This window comes from Caretta caretta, chromosome 7 (assembly GCF_965140235.1).
Source record: "Caretta caretta isolate rCarCar2 chromosome 7, rCarCar1.hap1, whole genome shotgun sequence".
Classification (NCBI taxonomy): domain Eukaryota; kingdom Metazoa; phylum Chordata; order Testudines; family Cheloniidae; genus Caretta; species Caretta caretta.
In genome coordinates, this window is record NC_134212.1 from 90602988 (window position 1) to 90630701 (window position 27714).

General features: G+C 39.7%; 1 protein-coding gene across 14 annotated transcripts in view; it reads right to left on the minus strand.

The window, feature by feature from the left end:
- Positions 1 to 521: 521 nt before the first annotated feature.
- SGMS1 (sphingomyelin synthase 1) overlaps positions 522 to 27714 on the minus strand; it is a 208142-nt gene continuing 180949 nt past the window's right edge. For all 14 annotated transcript variants that reach the window (XM_075130930.1, XM_075130927.1, XM_075130924.1 and 11 more), the window contains 4 exons: positions 17341 to 17458; positions 7870 to 8023; positions 6118 to 6284; positions 522 to 2109 (listed from right to left, as the gene is read on the minus strand). In XM_075130930.1, coding sequence (XP_074987031.1) covers positions 1930 to 2109; positions 6118 to 6284; positions 7870 to 8023; positions 17341 to 17458 — 619 coding nt within the window. In that variant the 3' untranslated portion in view covers positions 522 to 1929. The remainder of the gene's footprint in view (positions 2110 to 6117; positions 6285 to 7869; positions 8024 to 17340; positions 17459 to 27714) is intronic.

Here is a 27714-nt window from a genome sequence, read left to right on the forward strand (position 1 = left end):
GAGAGGTGTAATAACGCAGCAGGAGGCTAAGGGTACAAACGAGGGACCCATAAGAGATGACAACAATAAATAAAGGAGGAGGTGGATTCCTGATAAGGGGAAGCCCTTCACATGTTGTCCTGGCACATGCACCAATTCAGAGATGACAATATCCTGTCTGAGATCCATACTAACTTGTCCAGATGGTGAACCTCAGAGAGGTAGATTGACTTGAGCTATGCCTGTGTGTACAAGCAATCATGTCACCTAGGAGCTTGAAGCAATTCCTCATTGTGGATCACGGATGATCCTTGTTCGCCACATGGAGGTCTGTCAGACATACAACCAGACTTTTAAATATTACTACTATTCCATAGTATTAATGCACTGACTTGTAAAATGTGAACACTGGCTAAAAATGAATGCTGTTTCGATAAAGTCCAATTCTGAATCCATTCAATAAAACACAGAAAAGTAAAGACAAGGCTCTGGAGTGTAAACCTACCGTTAAATTTAAGACATATTGAAAAGATAAAAGAAAATACATTTTTTAAAAGTCTCTTTATTTTCCTTCACCATTATTGTTTTACAATACAAATATCACCTTGTGAATACACAAAAACCCTACAGAAGATAACTCTGCTTCACATAAAATACCGAACGGCTATCTTCTTCATTCTTAAAAATCTATTTTGTTCTGCACATTGGCAAGGATATAATAGAATACTTCCCCAAACATACAGTATGTATGGTAGGAGTGAAACTTAGAGGTACATGCAGCTTCTGCACAAATATATTTTAAAGAAATAGATTATTTTTGTTGTTTTTCAACAACATTTTCATTAAAGGATGGAGAAACTATTCAATTTGAAGTCAGTGATCAGCTGTAAAACTCCTGAAAAAGGGAATCCATGGCTGTTGTCTTGACAGTTAAAATCCAGCTACTGAGTAGATAATAAAATCAATTTAAATCTTACATTTTACTATGACCTGCCCACAATGTGTGAACAAGATCTGAGCCTTTGATTTGGTTTTTCCCTACTAATAGCAATTTCAACATTATAAGTAAATTTCCAGTTTAATTTAGTTATAAATGTAAAATTTATTAATGTATACAGTACATATAATTGTGTTTTCATGGAATATTTTATTTTAAATAAGAACATCTAAGACTGCCTACTGACCATACAATCAAGACAAGAAAGGCACTAGAAACATAGACAAATCTCTCTCTTCCGAGAAGCATTTTTTATTTTAACTCTCTTTTCTCTGACATGTAAAAATCTTTTTAAATTTAGTTTTCATACATATTTTGAAAAATAAAGTTAGGAAATACTTAGAAAATCACTTTACAACAGAATATTATTTTTTGCACTTTTTGACACTGTCACTGCAGATTTTACAAAATCAAAAGTTACTAAACCTTTCTGTGTCTTATCATTTTATTTGAAACATTGGTGCAACAGGTAGAAAGAGGTTTAATTTTTCCCCAGTCAGGTATTTAGAAACCTTCATATACACATTTGCTAGAAAATGGCTTACAGCCCAATCTTTGGGGCAAGAGATATGAAAAGTATGTTTTCCCAAGAAAATAATATGTTTTATTCCCAGATGTGACTGGAAAGACCAGAACCTATGATATAAAAGTTTTCATTTATGCTGTTGCATCCATATACAAAGGAACATGGTGATGGGTAATGTAAATCCCAAATCTATTAACAAGAAATGTATACAGTGCATGATAAGTTAAATTTTCTTTATTGTTGTCCAACGCAGATCCTTTGGAGAAAAAAAAAAAGATCACAGTGCTTTCCAGGTAACTGAACAGGTTAGGTGAAGGTAATGGTTAAAAGATAAAAGATTAGGGAGCAGTTCACTTTTTTATGGCATCTTCTCTCATGGAGTTCTGAGCACTTTGGACAGTTCCTTTCCCCCCACTTTTTACAGCTGTTATGTGTCATTCACCAATCTGCCGTATTTAGTTTGCCTACCGAGATACAGCACTGGCCAGGGGAAGGGCCAATGGTAAGAACGAGGTACAATTCCTTGAACATTCTTTTCAAAGTACTGGAAGGGCCTGTACCACCACACCCGTGCAAGGAGGTTAGTCTGGGAAGCTTCTTTTAGCACCTGCACAAAGATAATTAGGAAAAAATAATTACAAACAAGCACAGCAATTTCTCTCATTACTTTAATGCACACTGTTTGCCACCATCTTCTGCAATTCTCCACAAATTTATTGTTTAAATTTACATAGTACTTGCCTCCTATCTCTATGCACATTTACATTAACAATATGAACACATACCAAAACCAATCTACATTGACAAACTTCAGCTGGATAAAAATAATTATTGTTCACATGCTTCCTATCCACTGCCCCCGAAAACTCTCCTTGAACATGTCCTAATAGTCAAACTGCAGTTCCACTGGGCCAAGTGAGTAAGCAAGTTATGGATTTGGGAGCCCTATGAGAACTCTCTGTCCTCTAGGGGTTGTCAGTTCCACACTAACATCAAGTCTCAACTGTCAAGGAGTTGTCCTAAGTGAGAGAATTTTTATATACAGCTGGAGGATCCAAACTATGAAGAACTTTCCAGATTAAAAGAAACATCTGTAACAATACGATGTATAAAGCAAGCCGGTTTTATGGAGCACAGGCATGTTTCCTGTGTGAAACACCAGTAAATAATTTGGTGTTCAAGCAACGCAGTAGGTAAAGTTTCTGAGTGGTTAACCCTTAGCTTTTCAGCAACCCAGTCTGGAGGTTATTGAAGCATGAATGACTCTGGAGATATTCATACCCAAAGGGGAAAGTCACAAACTGGCAAAAAGCACACTTGGCTTCTGGAATCATCTGGGAATCCAGAAACAGGTAAGGAATCAACACAATCTAGGGTTGCCAACTCCAGGGCATGTCTATACTGCCCCACAGTTTGGACTAACGGGTGATGTCAGTAGTAGTGCTCCCCTGGTAGAAGCTGTGGGAGCAAAATTAAAGGTCCTGAGGTCACACTAATGTTGCATCAGTGAGAACTCAGGACCTTTACATTGTGACTACGGCATCCACATGGGGGAGTTAACAGTGCAGTACTTTGGTGTGCGCTGCTATTCACATCACTCCTTAGTCTAAACTGGGGGGCAGTGTAGACATGTCTTCAGTAACAAAAGAAAGACATACCCAATACAGTTAAAGTGGCTAACAACCTCTGCCATAACCTCTTTTTGCTTTCTCTAATCCTCAAATACCTCTTGACTCTTGTCTTGGGTCAATTTAAGCCAGCTATAGTTCAACCAAGTCAACTTTTGGACAGACACTGAGGCAGCACAGCAACCATGCTGTTTGGAAGGTTCGATGAATTAGTGATTCCAGTGCCAAACTGGGCAAGCACCATATTAGCCCAAGTAGGAAATATAAGCAAGTGGCCCATATAACAATATTTCATTTTCATTCTATCTCGAGAGGCTCATAGGCAAGATAGACCCATTCCAGTGAATCCAGGTTAGAAATGGGAGACCTCCTTCATCTACAGTCAGATGCAGCCAGCACAGCGGTGCCAATTTCCAAATTGCATATGGGCTAATGCTGAACCACATACTGGACAGGAGAAAATAATGATGATGTACTGTAATTGAACCAGCTTTCAGTAATACAGTGAAAATAGAGGTATAATCCACGATCACGGATGGCAATAATCATATTACCAATTTACCTTGTGTTACACAGCATGAACTGTGATGTAGACCCCTTGTCTTGTGCCTCTGGTATAAGATTCCTAACAAGACTACAGAACTAATATCACACACTTGATCTATACCATAAAGATGATTTCTTCCTATCTAGAGTTCTCCTACTCTTCAGGAAAAGGACTGAAGTACCCAAGTCCTCTGAAGTCAATCCTGAGCCTCCATATTCCCAAACTGTACAGCACTGCTATTCCATCACCCTGAAATGGCAAATGAAGTATCACAGTTGCTGCAACTAGATGCCGAGTAAGGACTCTCAAGACAAAGTGAAAGGACATTTAGAGAATGATTTATTCCTCAGCTGAACGTAAACGCAACAGTCCACAACCATCGCTACTATGTAAGTCTTCCATCACAAAAGAACCATCCTGCCTGGGCTAGTTGGTATCAACACACACAATATTTGACGGATTACCTTTAGTCTCTATTCCTAAGCACACTTAATGATTCCCAGAACCAGTATATGCCGATATATCATCACTGTGAAAATTGGATGACAGGATAACCAATGTTTTTCTGTGCAATGAAGTACAGCATTTCCCATAACAAGACTTTTGTAGTGTAATTTCCACTACTATGCTTTAAGTTAGCTTTCACTTCACCAGTTTACAGTTGCAAAATGCACTGATTCATTTTTCGAAGAGCAGTAAACCTATCAGTACCAGGTTTGTATTATAATATAAAAAGTACTGTAATGCCTTAAGCTTGCATTACTTTTTATATTATCAACTTAAAACGATTTTGCTGCTGGCATTAATTGTCAAGACCATATATCGCCATATTTTCATGTCATAAACCAACATCTAGCAGCTTTCTTTTCCAACAAACAAACAAACAAACATATATATATATATTCCCCCTAGTCAGAAGCTTTGGGTATAAACTAGAAGTGATGGAACATTGATGATTCACAGAACATTCATACTTCAGCACTGCATATTGGCCCTGAATAAGCATATGCTCAAGTGCTATGCCGAACTGGAGCCATAGCAGGCATATAAGGAGAGAATGTGTTAAAGGATATCTAATCAGGATCTCAATTTTCCAAATATAATACTTTTACACTGACCTATTATCTTAGATCAAAAGAGACTCCATTCCTATCTTAGATTTTCTGAAGATCAGCAAATAGTTTTGAGTAAAAATAGGCACTACATTTTTGCCCAAGTCTGAAGTCAGTCAATGGATTTTCCATTTAAACCGGGACTCTACATTACTGAGCCTTGGCAGACTAAATTAAAAATAAGTCAGTCAGCATTGCTATCGGTTTAACTCCACAAGACCCTCGAACACATGACGGTAGCATTAAAATAATGAGATTTTAAAACAAAAATAAATTGTTTAGGTCTGTCTTCTGATTTTTGAGCTTTAGAGTTGTAAAAAAACAAATTCCTCTACCCACTCCACATCCCTCTCTGCTTCGTCCCCAAATTTCTCTTTCTTTCTTTCTTTCTTTCTTTTTCTTTCTGTTTCATATTTCTGGCTCCCTCCCACCAGCTCTCCTTTATTCTTCAGATCACTACAGCCTCACGTAAGCTCCACTATCTCCTGCCTGGACCACACATGAAGAATGTGGACAGCCTAGGCTGAACAGATAGCAAGTGTCAAAAATCGAGACGGTGGTGGGTGGTAATAGGTGCCTATGTGAGAAAAAGACCCAAAAATCATGACTGTCCCTATAAAATTGGGACATCTGGTCACTCTAGGGCAGCCTGGCTTCTGTCCCATTATTTTCAATGTGAAAAGGACAGCCACCTTTACTAGGTGCAACTTCACTTCCACTTGCAGATGCTTTAAGACAATGGCTCTTTTTACTCAGAGCAGCCTGGCTTCAGTCCCATCAAAAGTAATCGTGACAGACATTTCTGAAATGGCTAAAAGTGCACGAGCAAGCTACAGCATATCTGGAGATCAAGAAAAGCTTTACCCCTCTATCACCCCCATTAAATTATGAGTTGTGCTAATACCGTAAGAGTGGACAATTTTGCTTTCTTCACCTTGCCCAAAATTCAAAAACACACATCCTTCAAAAGTGAAAATTAAATAAAAAATGAAGGCAGACTGCTTGTTTGGCAGGCTTTCCCACATTTTTGGTGATCACGATAAGAGTGATGGAGCCCACTGGCAGGGAAGAATAAACCTGTCATGCTTCTCTGCCATCACTGGAAGTTCTGTAGTTTTTTATTTTAAGTGTTCTGTACAAGTTTGGATTTTAGGAATTCTTGGGGTTTGTCTTCTGTTCTCTCCCGTAAGGCACAATGTGAGGGGAGAACAATCCATCCATATTTCCTGGTTAAAAGTTTCAAAACAACATATCATAATTCATCTATTGATGTACTAAAGAAGGAGATGAAGAACCAAGGAGAACCAAATATTTGGGTGAAAACTCACTTGCTGATTGGCCATTGTGTGATACCACCAAAAAAGTCTTGTAGTGATGTAGTAAGCCACCACCACATCCACAGTGTAGTGGTCATGAGCCAAGAGAATACAGAACATCCCAATTATGCTAAGAGCCCAACAAATCCAATGATACCACCAAAGTCGCCGAGGTGAATCTGAAAGCAAGAAAAATAATCACTATTTAATCACATAAAAGAATGCTGATAACATTACTTAAACACACTAATTTATTACTCTGGAAGCCAGTAATTTATAATTAGAAGCAGGAGACTGTTAGACAACAACAACTGTGCACATGAATTGCACAATAAGACTTTGAGTGCAAAATAACAAAATATTTAATGTTTACCTCTCAATTTGAAAAGTAATCAGTATATTTTTTTAAAATGTATTCATAGGTGTGGGAGAGAGAGCGAGAGTCTGGAGCACTGCGCCTGCTGTAAGATCTGAAGCCTGAACCACAGTCATCAAAGTTAAGGCATGTCATGAACCAAAGTTAAGCTTTGAACTTTGGTTCAGCCATGTATTACAGCAGATGCTACAAGTTTACTGTCTGACGCATGACCTTGGCAAAAGTATTGCTAGTGTTGCTAAAACTCAGGCTCCTAAGAAGCAACAGATACTGGGTATGTGTGTAGACACACTCTAAAAAAAATTAGCCCGGGTACATCCTGACACCAGATAAGGGGGGTTTGACATTAGTGATAAATAGGGATGTTTAGCCGAGATGCTTGGAGCAAGATACAAGGAGAGGTAACAAGCAGATGTCATGAAACACATAAGGTGGTACATAAGTTGTTAGTCTACAAATGTCAGGGTACTTCACCATAACCCTTTATGTGGCCTAGGGGAAAGCAGACTCTGGCTGCTGACTACCACTCCTTCCCATTGGGCACTTGTGTTTGCATACTTGTAACCACTAGTACTGTGCCCTGAGAGCAATAAATCTTTGTCACTGAACAGTGCATGTGGTCTTTCTTTCTGGGTAGTACTATCAAGGTCTGCTGAACCAACTCTCTTTGCAGGGCTGGGATAGCATACGGAGAGAGCAACATGCATGCCAACTGACAACAGTCAGATACTAAAAAAAGGAAAGGCTAATTGAATCCCCAAAAAATTACACCAGTGACTATTTTGCTAGTTTATCTCAGTCTATAAAAACAGAAGTATGTATAACCTTATAAAGTACTTTGGGATTGTAATTATACATACTACAAGGCTACTGTAATTCCTTTTTTTCCTATATCCTCTTCCCTACCATATTGTGTGTATATGTAAACTTTTGGGCCTGATCATCTCTTCAGTTGTATGCATACAACTTCCAGTATCTTTGGGAAAGTCACTTAGGTTTTTTGTGCCACATTTCCCATTCTGCAAAACAAGTATGCTAATATTTACCTACTAAACTGAGGTATTGTGAGGCTTGTGCTTTTCAACGATTAAAATACTTGGATCAAAAGCACTATATTCACTGAGCATGAAGTATGTTTTATATCATGTTCTAGTCAAAATATACTTTAATAAGAATGAATAATCCAAGTATAACTCATACAGTAGTGTTATTCCATTTTCACCTGTTTTCTTAGTCAATAAAGCATATATTATTGTCTTACATTACTGAATAGACTTGAACAAGCTGGGTTTTTCACTCTAATTCTATTAATGGATTGAGACAGTGAACATTCTTTAATCATTAATTATATACAAAATTAAATTCCATAAACATTGTAATGAACTTACACTCTTTGATAAATAAATATGTAAGCGTTAACATGACTGTGTGGCCGCTGTACAGATAGTCACCACACATGTTGTGGGATCCTGTGATAGATAATCCCCCTCCAGCAAGCAATTTCATTATCCTTCTCAGGTGAGACTCCCAATCTCCAAAGAGCTGGTGGAAGAAGAGAAGAACATATTTAACCAAGATTATTTCATACTGCATTAAAGATATGAAAAATTAACATAGATTAGGAGAGAAGGCATTACCCTACAGGGTAATGTCAAGCATCTCCAATTCAATGCTGAACAAGCCTGACTCCCAGTGATGCTAATAGGACTTGAGGATGCTTACTAATTTGTGTGATCAGACCCTTTATCTCGGTAATTTTACACATGAGCTATTTAATGAGAAAAAAAAACGACTGGTTCCAAAGACTACTGCCAAACATCTTTGAGGCATAAGAATGAGACTTTAAGACTACAATACATAAAAATGGAAAAAAAATGAATTGTTTTCAGATTATAACATGGAGAAAACACTACTGGGATGAAAATGCATGCAGTGTTACTTTACTTAAATAGATTTATATTTTCTAAGATAGGAAACCCAAAATTATGGAGACTTCCCTTAGAGAAAAATTTGCAGGGCCTTCCCCTTTCTCTGCAAATAGCTAACGGTTTGGGGAGAAAAGGAAACTAACAAATAGCCAGCCTTAACTCATTCACTTTCAATTAAAATAATCAACATGACATATCTTTTTGGTATTATACTGGATCAAAGCAATAACTCCATAGTTACTGCCATTACATCTAGCAATTAATATGCCATGATTTTAGAGTGTTATCAGTTATGGTAACACTAAAATAGGTAACATGAAATCATTTTCTCTGGTATTCATAAGTATTTATAAGTGCTGCCATTTATGACATTCTTCTGCAGATGTTTTGCTGGCAACATTCAATATTGTTCATTACTGTAAGGAAAAAATATTCTAATGGGAGCTTTAAATTCAGGTAATTGTTTAGTTTTCTCAGTGGGAGCTACACAGCTATACCTGAGAATACTTTGTAAGCGCCGTAGATATACTGTAGAATCCTGGGAAAGTCGGAAAACAACTCCTAGCAAAACAGCTTTTCTATCTCCTTTACAGTTACATCTCCAGAAAATAGTGAAGTGGTCACTCTTTCTCATAGATGAATGGCAAAGGAATTAAGTCAACCAGGCAAATAATTTGTACAGCAATAGTAAAAGGTCCTCCAAATTTAGCTTATTTTCTAAGAATGAGACAGAACCCAGAAGTTAAGGTCAGGCAGCCAAAATACAGAACTGACAGATTAATCAAATGTATGTAGTCTTGCCTAAATCCAATTCCTAGAATACAGGGTTTTTTGGAGCTACGCTGGTTTCTATTGGCAAACAGATGTGTTTGTGGAGGAAAAAAACAGGTTATTTTACTACATGAGCTATCATGCAACTTACTTACTTCTTCCAATGAATAATGGACCAATGCAAAGCAAAATTCACAATAAAAATTCAAACATTTAACAGCAATGAAATATAAACACAATAGCTATAAAAACATGGAATAGTTTCCTGGGATTACAAGATGACACACGAAGCCAGTGGTTCCCAAACTTGTTCCGCCGGTTGTGAGGGGAAAGCCCCTAGAGGGCCGGGCCGGTTTGTTTACCTGCCTCGTCCACAGGTTCGGCCGATCGCGGCTCCCAGTGGCCGCCGTTCGCTGCTCCAGACCAATGGGAGCTGCTGGAAGTGGCGCGGGCCAAGGAAAGTATTGGCCGCTGCTTCCAGCGGCTCCCACTGGCCTGGAGAAGCGAACCGCGGCCACTGGGAGCCGTGATCGGCTGAACCTGTGGACGAGGCAGGTAAACAAACCAGCCCGGCCCACCAGGGGCTTTCCCCGCACAACCGGCGGAACAAGTTTGGGAACACTGCATTAAGCAGATCAAGCAGCAGGAACATCTATCTGTAGCACTAGTAAAATCCTATACATTGAATGCCACAGATTGCAAAAATGTACTTTACATACCAATGTCTCTTTTCTTTGAAAAAAATCTCATCTAACACATATTCTGAAGTCCAACGCCTCCACAAAAAATAAGTATGTTAAACAGAAATCAAATTCTTCCAGTGACAGACTGCAATTTTTAGGTGTTTTCATTAAATCTGGTAACCTCCCATTTTCCTTTTAATTTGATAATGATAAACTGTAAACAATTAAGATGAATTAAATAAAGTCCCTTAGTAACAATATTGTTCCTACAGAAATTAATCCAATAGTAAATTGGATGAATTGTCCAATTTAATGAGCTTGATTGAACAGTAAATACCACCTTAACAGTCATTGTGGTGTGATAACATCTGAAATTTGACACAATGGTTTCGGCATAAAGAAGAGCTGTAAAGCTGTATAGTTCTGGTTACCCATATTCCCCTATTATTACCCACTCCTCATATGGCTACCACCCAGTGTATCCAGTGTTGGAAATGCCTCCATAAATTATGTACAGCATTTCCAGCTCTGTTGTATCATTTCCACAAGTTGGCGCAAACATCAGCAAGGAACATAGGACATTGGTTGTACGTGCAGTGAGTGCTAGATAACTACATTTGCTCACTTTGTGGTATGGCCATTTCCCTCTGGCTGTGGAGCCAGGCCACCTCGGCACAGATTTAATACAATTCAGGGCCTCCTTTACCAGGCTGCTGAGTGTTCAGGAAGGTAGAGCAGATCTCACACAGAAGACGAGGAAACACCATCACTTACTGGCTGTTGTTCACTATTCCCATCAATGCAGAAAAAACTGAAAGCTGGTGCCTTAGCTGTCTCCTGGGGAAAGTCAATCTGCGAACTATCTATACCCTCCTATCTCCCCAAAAAAGGAAGATAAAACCTGTATTCATTACACTCCTCTGAAGAGTGACTGAAAAACCCATTTTTTTCCAGTAACCCCCTCTGCAGCAAGGATAGGGAAAGAGCAATTGACACAGTGGTCTATGAACGGAGCAAAATTCTCCTGCCTATCACAAGTATTCAGATGCATTGGGATGAATAGGATGGGTAGGTGACTATGTGGAGAGGCTGGGGAGACTGGTTAGAAAAAAGAAGAAAGAGGGATTTTGGGAAGAAGTGAGATTACTGGAGAGAAGAAGAGTAAGAAATGGAGAGATAATAACTGACGGAATAAAGGAAACAATACAGAGAATGCAAGGAAAGAGAAACCGGTGCAGGGGTGGGGGCGGAGAAAAGTGTTAGCAAGGGACAAACAGGTAATGAGAACTGAACAATGGAAGAAATCAAACATTAATAACTACAGTATGAAAGAAAAGTGAGATGTGAAAGACAGGAAAGAAGCTTTAAAAAAAGGCAGAGTGGCAGAGTTTTCAAAAACATTTTATTAAATAGAAAGATGATTGATGAAGTACTACCACAAACTAGACACATTCAGACTGTTTCCACAAACAAAAGCTTATTAAAAACCAGCTAAAACTGCTAAGAGCAAAACATATTCACACAAACACACAATACAAAAGAACTTACAAGTTCTGGAAAACTTGTTTGTAATACTTTAACATCCAGTCACAACATTAAACATACTCCACCCCTCTCCCAAGGATACAGACACACAAGAGACTCACCAAATTAATCCAACTCACACTGTAATGAAAAGCTTAACCTTTTTCAGCAACACTATAATTTATATTTATAGCAGACATAAATGGGAAAGCGTGTGACATGTTGTTCTTTCATGTGGGAAGCATAAGTTTGGAGTTAAGGGTTCGGCATTGCAGTGTCTCCCTGCCCCCAGCCTGAAGCAAGAAACAGTGTACAGGCTTCTCTGACCTCTAATGAAGCTCTGGTTCTTCGGAGGCTTACTATCTCCCTCTAGCTTCAGCTAGCCCACTGGCGTGGAAACCCTGTCTTCCACCCCAAGCACAAGGGATTATCAATGAGAAGGACAGGGCTGACCCGTGGCCATCTTTTATAGTTAGCCCTTTTCTCTCCTCATGATTCCTACTGTTGACCTCTGTCCACCTATGCTCCCTGGAAGACATGGATGCATTGAAGTATCCATATACCACATATGTCCTGGGACTTGCTTCCCGTTCCTAGCAGCACTGGCAGTCTGACGAGCCTTCTCTGGCTCACCGGAGTGGGCTTCACTGCCAGCAAACCACAAGCAGTTTGACTGTAAAATCTAAGAGGCCTCAGAACATTAGTCTCCACTTTTCATTTTGAAAGAAATTTAACTAGTGTAGCCCACAGAGGAGCTGCATGTGCATGCGTGCAAATTTACTTCAATTTAAACAGTAGGTGGAAGGGCCAGGTAGATTTCCACATATCTGACTGGGTTTATCCCTTCCTCTTGATGTTTAAACTATCTATGCAATGAATGATTTAGGCTCAAAGATACTTCTGGAGATTTTTTTGTTTTGTTTTGCCTTTGGAATGTACCATATATATATATACACACACACTTAAAAATCTATTTCTGAAGATTCCACTCCCCCTCCAAACAAAGGTTTTGGCTCCTTCCAGAAGATCATTAACTGTTTTATGGAGTGTTTGTAAGATACTGCCTGGGCTGCTCACACCTGCTAGAGTGACTCCGATCAGATATTTTAATTCATTCAAAAGAGGCCACTAATGGAAGTAATGGAATTTTTTTACACTTTGTTGCAAGCATAACAGGGGCATATTAGTCACTCAAAGAAAAGACTGTATTGCATGCCCACAAACTACTGGAAGTGTAGGATCTAACGGCTTAGTATATTAACCAGCTAGGATCTAATGGATTAGTGTAGTAACCAGATAATTCTTCATGCTGTATCTTAATCTAATTTTAAAGAGGTTCACAGCCTATAGTAGCCATGGTAACCACTTAATAATTAGAACAAAACATGTACTACTTAAATCAGTCACTACTGAATACATTTGTCTTCTGAAGACTAATATTTCTTTATTTTAGAGCTCATTCTTGTTTTAAAAACTCAACAGAAGGCATGAATTGTACTTTTCAGACAGTTCTAACATTAAGGATCTGTTTAGTGTCTTTCGTGGTGATTATACTTCCTGCATTACTCATAAAAGCCTAGAATTCTCCCAAACACCAAATAATTTATTTCAAATCATGTTTGACTCAGATAAGGAGATGAGAAGGGGTTTTCGGGATTGAAAATGTTCTGTATTTTACAAGGAAGTCCTGAGAAAGATCAAGAGAGGCTAATCAATATATCAAAACTCTGCAGTAATGCAGTACAGTGCAGGTTAGTCCTTGTTATAAAGGTCATTTAAAACATTGGCAAATCTGCCTAATTTCTGTTGAAATAAAGAATGTTCCTTTTCAGAAATGGCAGATTTACTCAGTTTGGAATTATAGTATCTGTTTTCTTTTTGTACTTATAGTGGCTCACTGTTTAATTGACTGATTACACATGTTGCCAATTTCTCCTTCTCATGTCCCTACCCATTCCTCCATTTACAAAGACTTATGTCTCCAAGCAGCCACATACGATTTGGCAAAGACTGCACTGTCGTCATATAAGCAGAGCTAATTTCCATCATTGGTCAGCACACTCATTGGAACATTTTCTCTTGGAAACCAAACATTTTGGGTTTGTCTACTTTAAGAACATGTAGGCATTTTTCTGCATCAGTGCAGTTCCACCCATAAAAGAACAGTAGCAATACTACTGTAAAGTAGGTTAAGGGGTTTTGGACTTTTAAGATGGCCTATAACTAATTCTGCTCTGGAAGTGGAGTTTCACCAAACCAGAAAAATGTGGACGAAGCCGTAGAGAGCTTGTACGTGGGAGGTTTCAAATAGGCTGATTAGATTATTTCTCTCAAGTTTAATAATTACCATAATTAACATCTAGGCTGGCGAGGGATAGGAATGCTATGGAGAGACTGAGAAAGCACTACAGCTTGTCTTCAGTTTTTGTATCGCTTAAATTATATTGGTTTCAAACTGGTATAATATAACCCCCTTAGTGCAGATGCAATTATACCCATATAAAGGTGCTTATGCTAGGATAGCTTAGTCTTGTAAATTTAGGGGAGTAAGTAGAGCTGGGTGGGAATTTGCCATAAGAAAATCATTAAGATGGAAAATTTACTGTCCACAAAATCTAATTTTTTTATTGGAAAATTTCTGTTTTTCAAAGACTCTTTGATTTTCTACTAGAAAAATGGAAACAAGATATTTCTCATTGGGTCAGTTTGATACAAATTGGAATATTTTACTTTGTTTAACTAACCTGTAATGCTTTGTTTCAAATCAATTCAACAAAACATTAAACTGCTGTGACAAAGCTCTGTCCTTGCCTCCGTGGGTCCCGCATTTCCTGGCGGATTTCGCTAGCCTCAGAGGCTCACTGTGACCCTCCACGTAACCCTTCTCTTTCTAGAAACAAGGGAAGCCATTTTCATCATAAGCCAGCAAGGGAGGTGAGGAGAAGTTATCCTTCCTTGCACAGTCTCTGTTGTCTCCCAGTCTCAGTGATTAATCAGGGGGCAAAGGTTGGGGGGGAGAGGGGAGAGCCCGGGCCCACCCTCTACTCCGGGCTCTAGCCCAGGGACCCTAATAGTATCAGCTATGGTAGCTGACCTTTTAGAAACATGACATGTACAATTCCCTGGGCTACTTCCCCCACAGCAGCCCTCACTTCCTCAAGCTCCACTTCACCCTTACCTCAGGGCCTCCTTCCTTGTGCCTGATATGGTGTGTAATACTCAGTCTCTCCAACAGCGCAACTTCCTCCCACAACTCCTGACATGAACACCCACCTGACTAACTGGGAGGTTTTTAACTAGCTTCAGCCAGCCCCTGTTTGGCTTCAGGTGTCCCAATCAACCTAGCATTCTACCTGCCTTCTGGAAAGTTCTTAATCGGCCCCAAGTGTCTTAATTGACCTGGAGCAGCTGCCATTTCACTTATCCTGGTACCAGGGATTTGTTTAGCCTGGAGCTAATATATCTATCTCCCACTACTTTTCTATAGCCATCTGGCCTTGCCCCGTCACACTGCACTTTCCTACTAGTGCATTGCCTCATGGGACCTACAGGTCAGGCTCTCTGGAGGACTACAAATCCCACAATGCCATCTGGACTCCTCTTTGATGAAACTGTATGGGGACTTGTGAATCGCAGATATAGTCCAGCTGTGAAGCTTGGTCCTTGGGGAGAATAGAGACCATCAGGCTCCCAAAATACAACTTCCATGTTCACCTAAGTGGTGAAAGAACAGGTTAAGGACAATTTAGAAAAGCTGGACATGCACAAGTCCATAGGGCCAGATCTAATGCACCCGAGGGTGCTGAGGGACTTGGCTCATGTGATTGCAGAGCAATTGACCATTATCTTTGAAAACTCGTGGTGATCAGGGGAGGTCCTGGATGATTGGAAAAAGGCAAATATAGTGCCCATCTTTAAAAAAGGGAAGAAGGAGAATCTGGGGAACTACACACTGGTCAGTCTCATCTCAGTCCCTGGAAAAATCATGGAGTAGGTCCTCAAGGAATCCATTTTGAAGCACTTGGAGGAGAGGAAGGTGATCAGGAACAGTCAACATGGATTCACCAAGGGCAAGTCATGCCTGACCAACCTGACTGCCTTCTATGATGAGATAACTGGCTCTATGGATATGGGGAAAGTGGTGGATGTGATATATCTTGACTTTAGCAAAGCTTTTGATATGGTCTCCCACAGTATTCCTGACAGAAAGTTAAAGAAAAATGGATTGGATGAATGGACTATAAGGTGGATAGAAAGCTGGCTAGATTGTCGGGCTCAACAGGTAGTGATCAATGGTTTGATGTCTAGTTGGCAGTCAGTATCAAGCGGAGTTGCCCAGGGGTTGGTCCTGGGGCTGGCTTTGTTCAACATCTTCAATAATGATCTGGATGATGGGATGGATTGCATCCTCAGCAAGTTCGCGGATGACACTAAACTTGGGGGGAGAGGTAGATACACTGGAGGGTAGGGATAGGGTCCAGAGTGACCTATACAAATTGGAGGATTGGGCCAAAAGAAATCTGATGAGGTTCAACAAGGACAAGTGCAGAGTCCTGCACTGAGGATGGAAGAATCCCATGCACTGCTACAGGCTGGGGACCAACTGGCTAAGGGGCAGTTCTGCAGAAAAGGGCCTGGGGATTACAGTGGACGAGAAGCTGGATATGAGTCAACAGTGTGCCCTTGTTGCCAAGAATGCTAACGGCATATTGGGCTGCATTAGTAGGAGCACTGCTAGCAGACCAAGGGAAGAGATTATTCCATTCTATTTGGCACTGGTGAGGCCACATCTGGAGTATTGCGTCCAGTTTTGGGCCCCCCAAAATTGGAGAGAGTCCAGTGGAGGGCAATTAAAATGATTAGGGGGCTGGGGCACATGTCTTATGAGGAGAGGCTGATGGAACTGGGCTTATTTAGTCTGCAGAAGAGAAGAGTGCAGGGGGATTTGATAGCAGCCTTCAACTACCTGAAGCGGGGTTCCAAAGAGGATGGAGCTAGGCTGTTCTCAGTGGTGACAGATGACAGAACAAGAAGCAATAGTCTCAAGTTGCAGCGGGAGAGGTCTAGGTTGGATATTAGGAAAGACTATTTCACGACGAGGGTAATGAAGCACTGGAATGAGTTAGCTAGGGAGGTGGTGGAATCTCCATCCTTAGAGGTTTTTAAGGCCCAGCTTGACAAAGCCCTGGCTGGGATGATTTAGTTGGGGTTGGTCCTGCTTTGAGCAGGGAGTTGGACTAGATGACCTCCTGAGGACTCGTCCAACCCTAATCTTCTATGACTATATGTGTCAATGCGCCACAATGGGGAAAATACAGTTTAATGTCGAACTAACTTGCAACGAAGCATCCTACCTGAGTTCAACCAACAGAAACGAAACACTAATTTCAGGAATGATGAAAGGTTTTGTTTCGATCGAAAAAGGAGAAAACATTTTAATATTTTTGAAATTAAGTTTTTTGGAATATTTAATTCCATGAAAATTTTCCAAATGTTAACTTTTCTTTTCCATTCGGGATGAAAATACAAATGCTGAAATACTGGAATTTCCCATGAGATGGAAATTTCAAATTTTGCTCAGCTCTAGAAGTAAGCTACAGTGGTATATGGCACCTCTACATCAGTAACTGCATCTCATTATAGGATGTACAGATGCCACTATCTCAGAAAAAAAACAAAACAAAAAAGTCACACCCCTAATCAAAATAGTTAAAAATTGACACAAACACTGTAAATTAGGCCTGAGAAGGGAGTGCTTTGCATTGTTCAACAGCTAGCACCCCGATTGACAAATTTGCAGCATTGACGATCTGTGAAAAAACGTCCTTGCCATTCCAACTTGTATGAGAGTTACAATCAACAGGTCTGTTCACAGTTATTAAGGATCTCTGGCGTGTGGAAAAAGGAAAAAGAACAGAAGCTACCAAATGGAATTGCAGTGAGAAAAACTTACCTTTGGAGAACAGTTGAAATGCATACCGGGTACTGGCAGTGTAGTTACATACATCGTAATACACCGATATAGGTATAGTGTGCCAACTATACAGAAAAATCTTCTGCTAATAATAGACCTGGAGAAAGGGGGGAAACAAGTGTCATTCTAAGGAAACAAATTCTACCAAGATTTGTCTAAAAACATGAAAGGCATCAGTCTAGAATATCATGTTGACAATTCAAGCTCAGTAATTTTAATAATGCTTTATGCATCTACATCAGCTTTCATTTAAAACTATTAAAGAACTTTACAAACAGTAGTAAATAGAAGGTATCTCCCATTTTACAGGTGCAAAACAGGCACAGAATGCAATTAAGATTACACAGTAACTCAGTGGCAGAATTAAGTGGCAGAATTAAGACTAAACTCCAAATTTCTAACTTTTAGTTCTAAACACTAACCTACGATCGCTTCCTACCACCATTCCTCATAAATACAAATAACTCATAGTTTAAAGATAGCAAACAAAGCCAGTCCAAAACTAACATAGGTTTCTAGCCAGAGGCTGAATTCCTTTAATCTCTACAGAGTATCTCTGCATCTACGAACAGTGAATTATCTTCCAAAAGGAGCAATCATATTCGATTTACTCATATACATTAAAAATTGTTACTCATGAAAGAGAATCAGCAATCTAAAATACAGAAATACAATTATTACAAAGCTGAATTAGACCAACCAATGACAAAAGGAGGTTGTTTACTAATATCGGAAGTCCTTTGAAATATGTGGTCTGTATCTGTATTCAACACATGGATATGCATGAGCATGCATCCGAGTCCAGACATTTTACCGAGCGGCGTCCATTGGCCCTCATATCCATAGTGGGTCTTCTTGTGTTTTCGAGTGAGGATATAAGAGGTACTGCTGGTTGACGTCCCCTCAGTTTCTCTTCTCATGGTGAATCCAACCAGACCAGAAGCAGAGGGGACGGAGGGCAGGTAGTGGAATACAGATAGGGAGTGGAGGGTACCCTCAAGTCTTTTAATGAATGAAGAGTCAATCATTTTCTTATTAAAGAGGTTTGACTCATCAAAGGGAAGGTCCTGCATAGTATTCTTCACTTCCCTGGGAAAGCCCAAGGATTGCAACCAAGAATCCCTCCTCATAAAAAAACCTGTGGTCAAGCTTCTGGATACTATAACTGTTGCATCAACTTCAACCTGAAAAGCTCTTTTTGCCACCAACTTGCCCTCCTTTAGAAGGCTCACCCAACCTCGATCGGCTCAGGGAAGGAGCACATCTCTTATGGACAGTTCTTGACAGGCATCTGTCCTTGCGCCCATGGGAACGCCCTTTATTCTCATGGGAAGCCCTGAAGGAAGAGTCTTTGGTCTTTGAAATTGAAGGCTCTGCTCCTAGGCATGTGCTCATTTACTGAGGCTGCTGTAGAGGAGGGTTTCCCTGCCCCAGATCAGAGGGGGGCCTCAGGGCCTTCTCCATTAAGGGTTTCCTAAGATGAAGCTCACAGGGTTTGCAATTTATTGGTGGAAATGATCAACAAACACAGAAGAAATGTGTGTCTCACCCAGACAGTAGACACAACATTGGTGTTCCTTTTTGACAGCGAAGGATCTAGTGCAGGAGATGCAGTTTTTGAAGCCTGGGACTTTGGGCATAGGCCCAGACTGCAGGGAGGTAGTCCCCGGTCCTGGGAAGCAAAGTACACAAATGACACTAAAACTATAGCTGTACTAAACTAAAAAGAATAACTATATACTATTTTATCTGCAGGATCTCTGAAAGCTGAAGAAAGAGAGAACATTGAATTCTGACTCAGGACCATGCGGCGGTAAGGAACTGAGGGGGTGTCAACCTGTACTGCCTCTTCTACTCTTGCTCAGAAGCATGAGGAGACCAACTGAGCATATGTGGACCAAGAGACACAGCTTGTTAAAATCTCTGAACTCAGGTGCATGCTGCACATGTGTACCCACATGAGGAATACAATAGGAACCAGCACTTGAAGAAGAACTGGAGGTTTAAATACCATGGATCCACAGTGGACTCATGAAAACACAATCAGTCACACGTTTCAAAATTTACCTCTATAATTACATCTGCAAGTTTTATCCATTCAGGTTTGAGTGTGAAAAACTGATCATTAGCTGTCACCCTAATTGCAAATTCATGTTAAAAATGAAATGCAGGCTTTGCAAGTACCAATGGCACACAAAATACAAGTATAACTTTAGGTTGCAGGTTGAGGCCAACCCAAAATTTGGCCCACTTAGCCTTCTGCTGCCAACTTTCAATGTAATTATAGTAGTAATAACTATAATAACAGTAGCAATAATATTAAATATTGGCAAGCACATATATGATACATCAGGATTAAGCCTCACTGTGCTGAGGAAGAGAATCACTCTGAGATATTCTCAAAAACAACAGATAAAGGTTAGAGGAAAGAAACTTAACATAGAAGAAATCTGGTGAAGAACTGGTACAACCTTATGTTAGTTACATGTTATGTTGGTTTTGCTTTCGTAAAATAATCAGCATTTAAAACTGAGGAAATGATGGCAAACTAGGCTTGCAGTTTCTCATCCAGCCAAAAGTAGAATTCTTAGGTAAGATCAAACATTATCCTTTCTCCCATACTGTCTCTACTTGTGTCATAAATATAAAGGGAAGGATAAACACCTTTAAAATCCCTCCTGGCCAGAGGAAAAATCCTTCCACCTGTAAAGGGTTAAGAAGCTAGGATAACCTCGCTGGCACCTGACCAAAATGACCAATGAGGAGACAAGATACTTTCAAAAGCTGGGAGGAGGGAGAAAAACAAAGGGTCTGGGTCTGTCTGCGTGTGATGCTTTTGCTGGGGATAGAACAGGAATGGAGTCTTAGAACTTAGTAAGTAATCTAGCTAGATATGCGTTAGATTATGATTTCTTTAAATGCCTGAGAAATTAAGCTGTGCTGAATAGAATGGATATTCCTGTCTGTGTGCCTTTTTGTAACTTAAGGTTTTGCCTAGAGGGATTCTCTATGTTTTGAATCTAATTACCCTGTAAGGTATTTACCATCCTGATTTTACAGATTTTTTACTTTTTACTTCTATTAAAATCCTTTTTCCTTGTTCTTAAGATCCAAGGGTTTGGGTCTGTGGTCACCTATGCAAATTGGTGAGGATTTTTACCAAACCTTCCCCAGGAAGTGGGGTGCAAGGGTTGGGAGGATTTTGGGGGATAGACGTTTCCAAACAACGCTTTCCTAATAAAGAAACCCAGATAAATGTTTGGTGGTGGCAGTGGAAGTCCAAGGGCAAAGGGTAAAATAGTTTGTACCTTGGGGAAGTTTTAACCTAAGCTGGTGAAAGTAAGCTTAGGAGGTTTTCATGCAGGTCCCCACATCTGTACCCTAGAGTTCAGAGTGGGGAAGGAACCTTGACAACTTGCCATACAAGGCCCCAGGTATATTACTCTATCATTATAGCACTTTCCATAGAATACTTTAAGAGAAGCTGTCTGCAAGAAGATTATATAGTAAACATACTGAAAAGTTATCCCTTCCCACTCTTGCTGCTCTCCTTCCCCAGACTGTCTCTGTTAAAGTAAAAACTTCGTATTTAGGCAAGGATTCCTAAAGCATTTACTTGTGACTGCTTTCAAATTTCACTTTTTTAAAAGCACTTAATCCAGACAAAAACACATCTAATACCATTTAAACAAGTAAAGTTTCAAAACAACCAGTAGCAAACTGAACTCTTGTGAAACTCACAAATGGCTGACAATTTGATTTTTAATGGCTTTTGGCAGAGTCAATTAGTTGCAGTACTATTGATCTGACTACAGCATGACTCAACAATGCTAGATTAATATTACAAAAGAGATTTAAATGCTTTGATGGAAAAATTTCAAACAATATATTGTGTACACACATATCTTTCAGACAAAGAAGGATTACTTCCTCTTGAAACAGTAAATATTTTTGCAAACAGGAATACACTAAAGAAGGTTTAAGGTTGTACTATCAGACTATATCTCCATGGATGTAACTATTGCAAACTGGGATAAGGGCATTATTCCATTAGAGAGATCAATTTCACTAAGGAGCAAAAGCTGAACTCAAGGCTGAACATCCACTTTATTAAACTATATATAGCTCTCTGATTTTAGTTCTATTTAAACTAACTGGTTTAGCAGACTCTGGGCTAAAGACACAGAATAAACTGTAAAAGGCAAATGTGAAGTAAAAATTCAATACCACTGTTTTTCTCAGGCTGGAAATACTGACAAGATTGCTGCAACTATGTATACCATTATAGCACACCAAAGGAGAGAGACTCAGACAATATTTTTAAGTTCACTAATTAACAAATGGCTACTAACTTGTAATATACTTCTGAGACCCAACTGTGAGGAGTTGCACTAGAGTGTAATGGTTTTATGCACTGTAGGTAGATAGCTTAAATTACAGGTGGATTCTGCAACCCTTAGTCATACTCAGTAGAGCTGTGCCAATTCATTTTTTGGTTTGCTAATAGTTCTGGAAAAATAAAAAAAATTTGGCTCTGGTTGAATAGAAGCCAATTTTTATTTATTTTATTTTTTTTAGCATTTTCAATGAATTGAAGTCTGAAAACTTTAATTTAGGGTTGAACAAAACATTTAATTTGGAGTATTTTTAATAAAAGCAAAAAATGAAGGCTAGATTCACAAAACCCTTTATATGCAGTACTTCAGTGATTAGGGCATTCATCTGGGATGTGAGAGAAAGGAATTTCAATCTCCACTCCGGAGCTGGGACTTGAACCTAGGTCTCCCCGCTCCCCAAGATACGCTAAGCACCAGGCTATTGGCTATTCTGAGGGTCTCTCTCCTGTTGAAACTGTCGCACTTTATACAAAATACTTATACATTTACTGTGATAGACTGAATGACTCCATAGCTCCAATGGTTAGGGCACTGGGCTATTCGGTGTAAGGGGGGCAGCACCACCACTGTTTTTGAGAATGGGAATCTAGCCTGAAAAGTCAAAATATGTTATGAACATATGAAAACCAAACAACCAAAAAACAAATAAAATACTCCATTGCGCACACGTTTCTCCTTGGGAAGAGGATAAGAGAACAAACACATGACAGACATTAGTTACGATGCTTAAACCACTACTGGCAAGCTCGCAAATACTATGGTGATGAAATCAGTATATAAGTCTATACACAATAGAACAGAATCCTCTCATATAATGCTATTGATGCATGCATCACTAGTGGGCACAGTTTGCTCTTCAAAAACAAAAAACCCAAGCTAATTTAATTTACATTTCCTAGATTTATGAACGAAATGTTAGTATTAAATTCAGGATGGTTCAGGGTGTGTGACTGTAATGAGCAACATTTTCAAAGACTTAATTACCGGTTAATGAGTTAATGACAGCATAGAGTAAATGACTAAATATTATTAATGTTGGCCAAAAATATCCTCAAAGTTCTATATTATTATTTTCCATTTTTATATCATTATATATTATATAAAAGCTAAGAATTAAGCCTCTTGGCTAAATAACTTATTCATATGCCATAGCATTATTGTTGAGAAAATAAAAGCTAGTCAAATTAGATTATCTCAGATAAATCCTCTTGTTAAATGTATTTAGGATTAAATCTATTTATTATGGTTTACAAAAGTTAAAGGAAAACTGATTCATGGGGAAGTATGATTTTCCAGTTAGAGAAGTAGTCAGGGAGCTTGGAACCCCAACACATATTCTGGCACCAACTCATTATGTACCTTTGAACAAGACTCTGATTCAGCAAAGCATTTAAATATGCTTAACTTCCCTAAAAAGGGATGCTTTCCTGAATTGGACCCTGAACTTCAGGGCCTCACTGTGCCCATACAAAAATGGAGATAATGTTTAAACAACAAGTCAAAATGTCATTTGATATATTAACATACAACCTATGGTAACATATCAGGGACTTCCCAGTTATCTTCACTATCCAGTGGAATAATTATACCTATGAATGCTTTTTTCTTTGTCTCCATGGTTACTTTGTCATCTCAGAAGATCAGGGATTACTTCTGATAGTTTGCCTGAGAATAATCCAAATGGTCTTTTAATTACTAACAGCTATAAAGGTAAAAGGCAATGAAGGAAGTTGTATTATAAATATCCTACTTATGATGTCAAAGATTTCTGGTCTCCTTGTTAAAAGGCTAATCACTTGATTGAGCATATATGGGTTTGGAATACTTACCCAAATGCCAGGTTTTTAAACTCATAACATAGCTCTCTGAATCTTCTTCCTCTAAAATGCTCAATTAGTTATGTTTCTGTAGGGAGAAAAGTTTAGCCACAAATCTAGGAGGCAGCCAACTCAAAGAACTGTGGTTCATCAAGATGTTGCAATCAGTGTGCAACCCACACTGTAGATCCACATGAGCCTCATGCACACAAAATCAGATTTTTTTAAATCAATGTGCCTCCTTCCTTGTGCTCCTCTGTGAGGTCAAAAGGGCAGAGAGGCTATGACCCTGCTTCAGTTCCCTCACCATTCGAAAGCTGTGATAGCTAAAGACTGAAAGTGGAAATGGAATGTGGAGATGAACAACAGCTTGAAGACCCACAGTTACTATAGCAAACGTAACTACTCTCTTGAGTCCGTGTCTATGGATCCCACTGTTGGTGACTGGCAAGCAGTATCCCCTTAGGATAGTGAGAATGAGGAGTGTCAGCTATATGCAGTATTGTAGCCATGTTGGCCCAAGGATATTACAGAGGGTGAGGTAATATCTTTTACTGGACCAACTTCTGTTGGTAGGAGAGACAAGCTTTAGAGCTACACAGAGCTCTTCCTTGAAAGTTTGTGTCTCTCCTACCAACAGAAGTTGGTTCAATAAAAAATATTACCTCATCCACCTTGTCTCTCTAAGCTGACACTCTCTAATGCCAGCTGGAAGAGCTGAACAGTGATTGTAGTCCTGCGCTCCTGAATTTGGCATCTGATCTAGCCATTAGGCTCAATGCATAATGCTTGATAAAGGTCAGTGGGTTACTCCACATTGGTGCCTGGCAGATCACGGAAGCAGGCAGAGGATGTTGTTTGAGCTGTGATGGAGTGGGCCTTGATGTTCAGTGGGAGAGGTATACAGTGAGATATCTTGTGTTGTCCTCATACAAAACAAAATAGTAAAATGTGAACTAAAGACCATACTTAACAATAGTTATCTGTTAGGATATAGATATTCAGGCCTGTCTGTAAAGGCCTATACTCTAAGAATTTAGGTGTATTCTTATCACTTGGCTAGTTACAGAGGTATAAAAGAAAGAATCAAAATCACTGTCTGCCCGTGTAAGGTCCTTCTCTTACTGTGACAGTCTGAGGCCCTGTGCTTCAGCTAAGATCTTTGGCTAAGCAACAGAGGCAGCCATAAGCTGGGAAGCAACCGGTCACCTCCTCACATTCCAAACTAGTCACATTGAAAGAAGGTGCTATTGGGCTGTTAGGAATACACTCCTGTCCTGATAATGCCTACCACCTCCAGAGAAAGGGAAGTGCCTAGAAAATGTAAAAGGAAATTTAGTTTGATAGCATCCTGTCTGGCAAGAACTCACTTATCAATAGCTGGGATGTGAAATCCTCATTTCTTGTTCTATCACTGTAGTCCTCATTTCCCTATTGTTTGTCTGTATAATCTCTGTCTGGTTCTGTGATTGTTTCTGTCTGCTGTATAATTAATTTTGCTGGGTGTAAACTAATTAAGGTGGTGGGATATAATTGGTTAAATAATCATGTTACAATATGTTAGGATTGGTTAGTTAAATTTCAGTAAAATGATTGGTTAAGGTATAGCTAAGCAGAATTCAAGTTTTACTATATAGTCTGCAGTCAGTCAGGAAGTGTGTGGGTGTGCGTGGGGGAAATGGGAACAGGGAATGGGGGTGGGGAAATTGGAATCATGTTTTGCTAAAGGGGGAAATGGGAACAGGGAATGGGGGTGGGGAAATTGGAATCATGTTTGGCAAAGGGCAGGAATGGGAACAGGGACACAGGTGTAAGGCTCTGTGGTGTCAGAGCTGGGAAGGGGGACACTAAGGAAGGAAACTGGAATCATGCTTACTGGAGGTTCACCCCAATAAACATCGAATTGTTTGCACTTTTGGACTTTGGGTATTGTTGCTCTCTGTTCATGCGAGAAGGACCAGGGAAGTAAGTGGGTGAAGGAATAAGCCCCCTAACATCTCCTTTCCTATCTAATCAAGTAGGTCTCTCCAACCCCACCCCAAGATCAGTCTGTTGTAGAGCTGATGGCTTTACAGGAATCAGGAACCAAACTTTCAGGAAAACACCTCCATGCCACAAGATGTTTTCTCTGTGAATGGATTCAGAGTGCACCTTCCCATTCTGTGCTATAGTCTTTTATCTTTATTCATAGACAGGGCGAACCCCCATCTGTTGTAATGGTTTTTTTTTTTTACTTCCAAGTGGTTTTGTCTGTTTGCAATTGTCTCTGATAGTTTTCCTTTGATAGCCTTGGGATGGAGCAACTCTATAGTCAACAGAGCCTTGCATTACATCATTGGCTATCCAGGGATAGGTGACAACTCCCACCTCCTTGAATGGGCCATCCCGGAGACATATTACCCGGTGACTACTCTAAGGACACAATGCATACTTTCAACATAGGCACATTATTCATTAAAATATTACCTGAACATATATCTCACAATAATTATGAGTCTTGAGAAGTTATGTGCTTCATGTAGATACCTTACATGTTACCCCTTATGGATAAATATCCTGCAAGATGGGTGGCAAAGAACAAAAGTCCCTTTGGCAATAGGCCTCTGTGTCACACACCTCTTATTCTTATGGAACCACCTAGAGTTCTGGTGTGAAGCCACTGAGGAGCATGATCTCCTTTGGAGAGGATGATATGCTTCATGACATGTGGGAGGATGATCCTCAGCAAGGCCAGTGTGGCCACGTTGGCATACTGTACAGGCACTGGTCAGGTTGGGGTAAGCCGTTCCAGTGCCACTCCTGCACCAGCTGAGGTGGCGCTCTGACTGGGGGCTTCCCAATACCCTCCTTGGGGGTCATTCTACAATACCCAAGAAGAGGAATCTCTGCTCTAAGCCGGTAAGAAGGAATAGATCAGCAATGGCGAGGAGGAATACATTTCCTCCTCAAAGGGCAGCACGAAGGGTTGATATGGGCCCAGTATCTGGCACTGCTCTTTTAAAAAAACCCTAATCTTGTGCACATGCATATGCACGGTAAGATTGATACTGACACGTATTCAAAGAAAATAAATTATAGAGTGTTGTCTTCATTTATAGGACAAAGTGATTCAGAAATCAGTACTACTATGCTCACATTGCTAGATTTTCATTGAATGTTCTGTGAGAATACATGGAATTATTTTGAACCAGACTTAACTGTACTGTGCTATCAGAAGCTAATACTGTGACAGAATACACCCCTGTATTCACACCCTACACCCTACTGTAATAATCTTTGTACAAGATGTGCCTTGTGCGGTATCATTAGAAACTTATAATTTGGTGGTCAGTACTGTCCTGATAAATTATGCGTGGCAACATTATATGTGGAATTATAAGATTTCCCTGTATGGTGTTATTAACACAATCCAACAGCCTCACCCTGGCAGAACTGAGCAAACAGGTTTGTCCTAAACAAAGGAATGTATGTGTGCCTTAATTTGCATTTAAGCACTAAACAGAGTCATCAAGCTGGAAGGGGAAATAAAGGAAGCTCAAACAGGTGGGGGAAAAGAAGCCAGCCAAGAATATCCTTCCACGCAGACTCTTTATCTGCTGGTTCTCAGCTGAAAATGTTTTTCAAAAAGGGGGGGCCTGAAACTATATAAGGGAAGCACAAACACCCCAAGGCACCCCCCAACCCCGTCTCCCTGCCCATCACATTCTATGCACCTAAGACAACAAAGGAAATAGCCATTGGACTCTCAGGGAGGTTGGGGTGGGGGTGGGTTCCTGACCAGAAAGAGTTTGGTCAGTAATCTTGCTGGAAGCATGTGGTGAGAAATTTTGCTTGAATGTAATATGGTTTGTTAAGTTAGGAACTAGAAATTGTTTTATCTTTAAAAAGAACAGGAGTACTTGTGGCACCTTACAAATTTATTGACTAACAAATTTATTTGAGCATAAGCTTTCGTGGGCTACAGCCCAATTCATCGGATGCATGCAGTGGAAAATATAGTAGGAAGATTTTATATACACAGAGAACATGAAACAATGGGTGTTACTATACACACTATAACAAGAATGATCAGTTAAGGTGAGCTATTACAAGCAGGAGAGAAAAAAAAAACCTTTTGTAGTGATAATCAAGATGGGCCA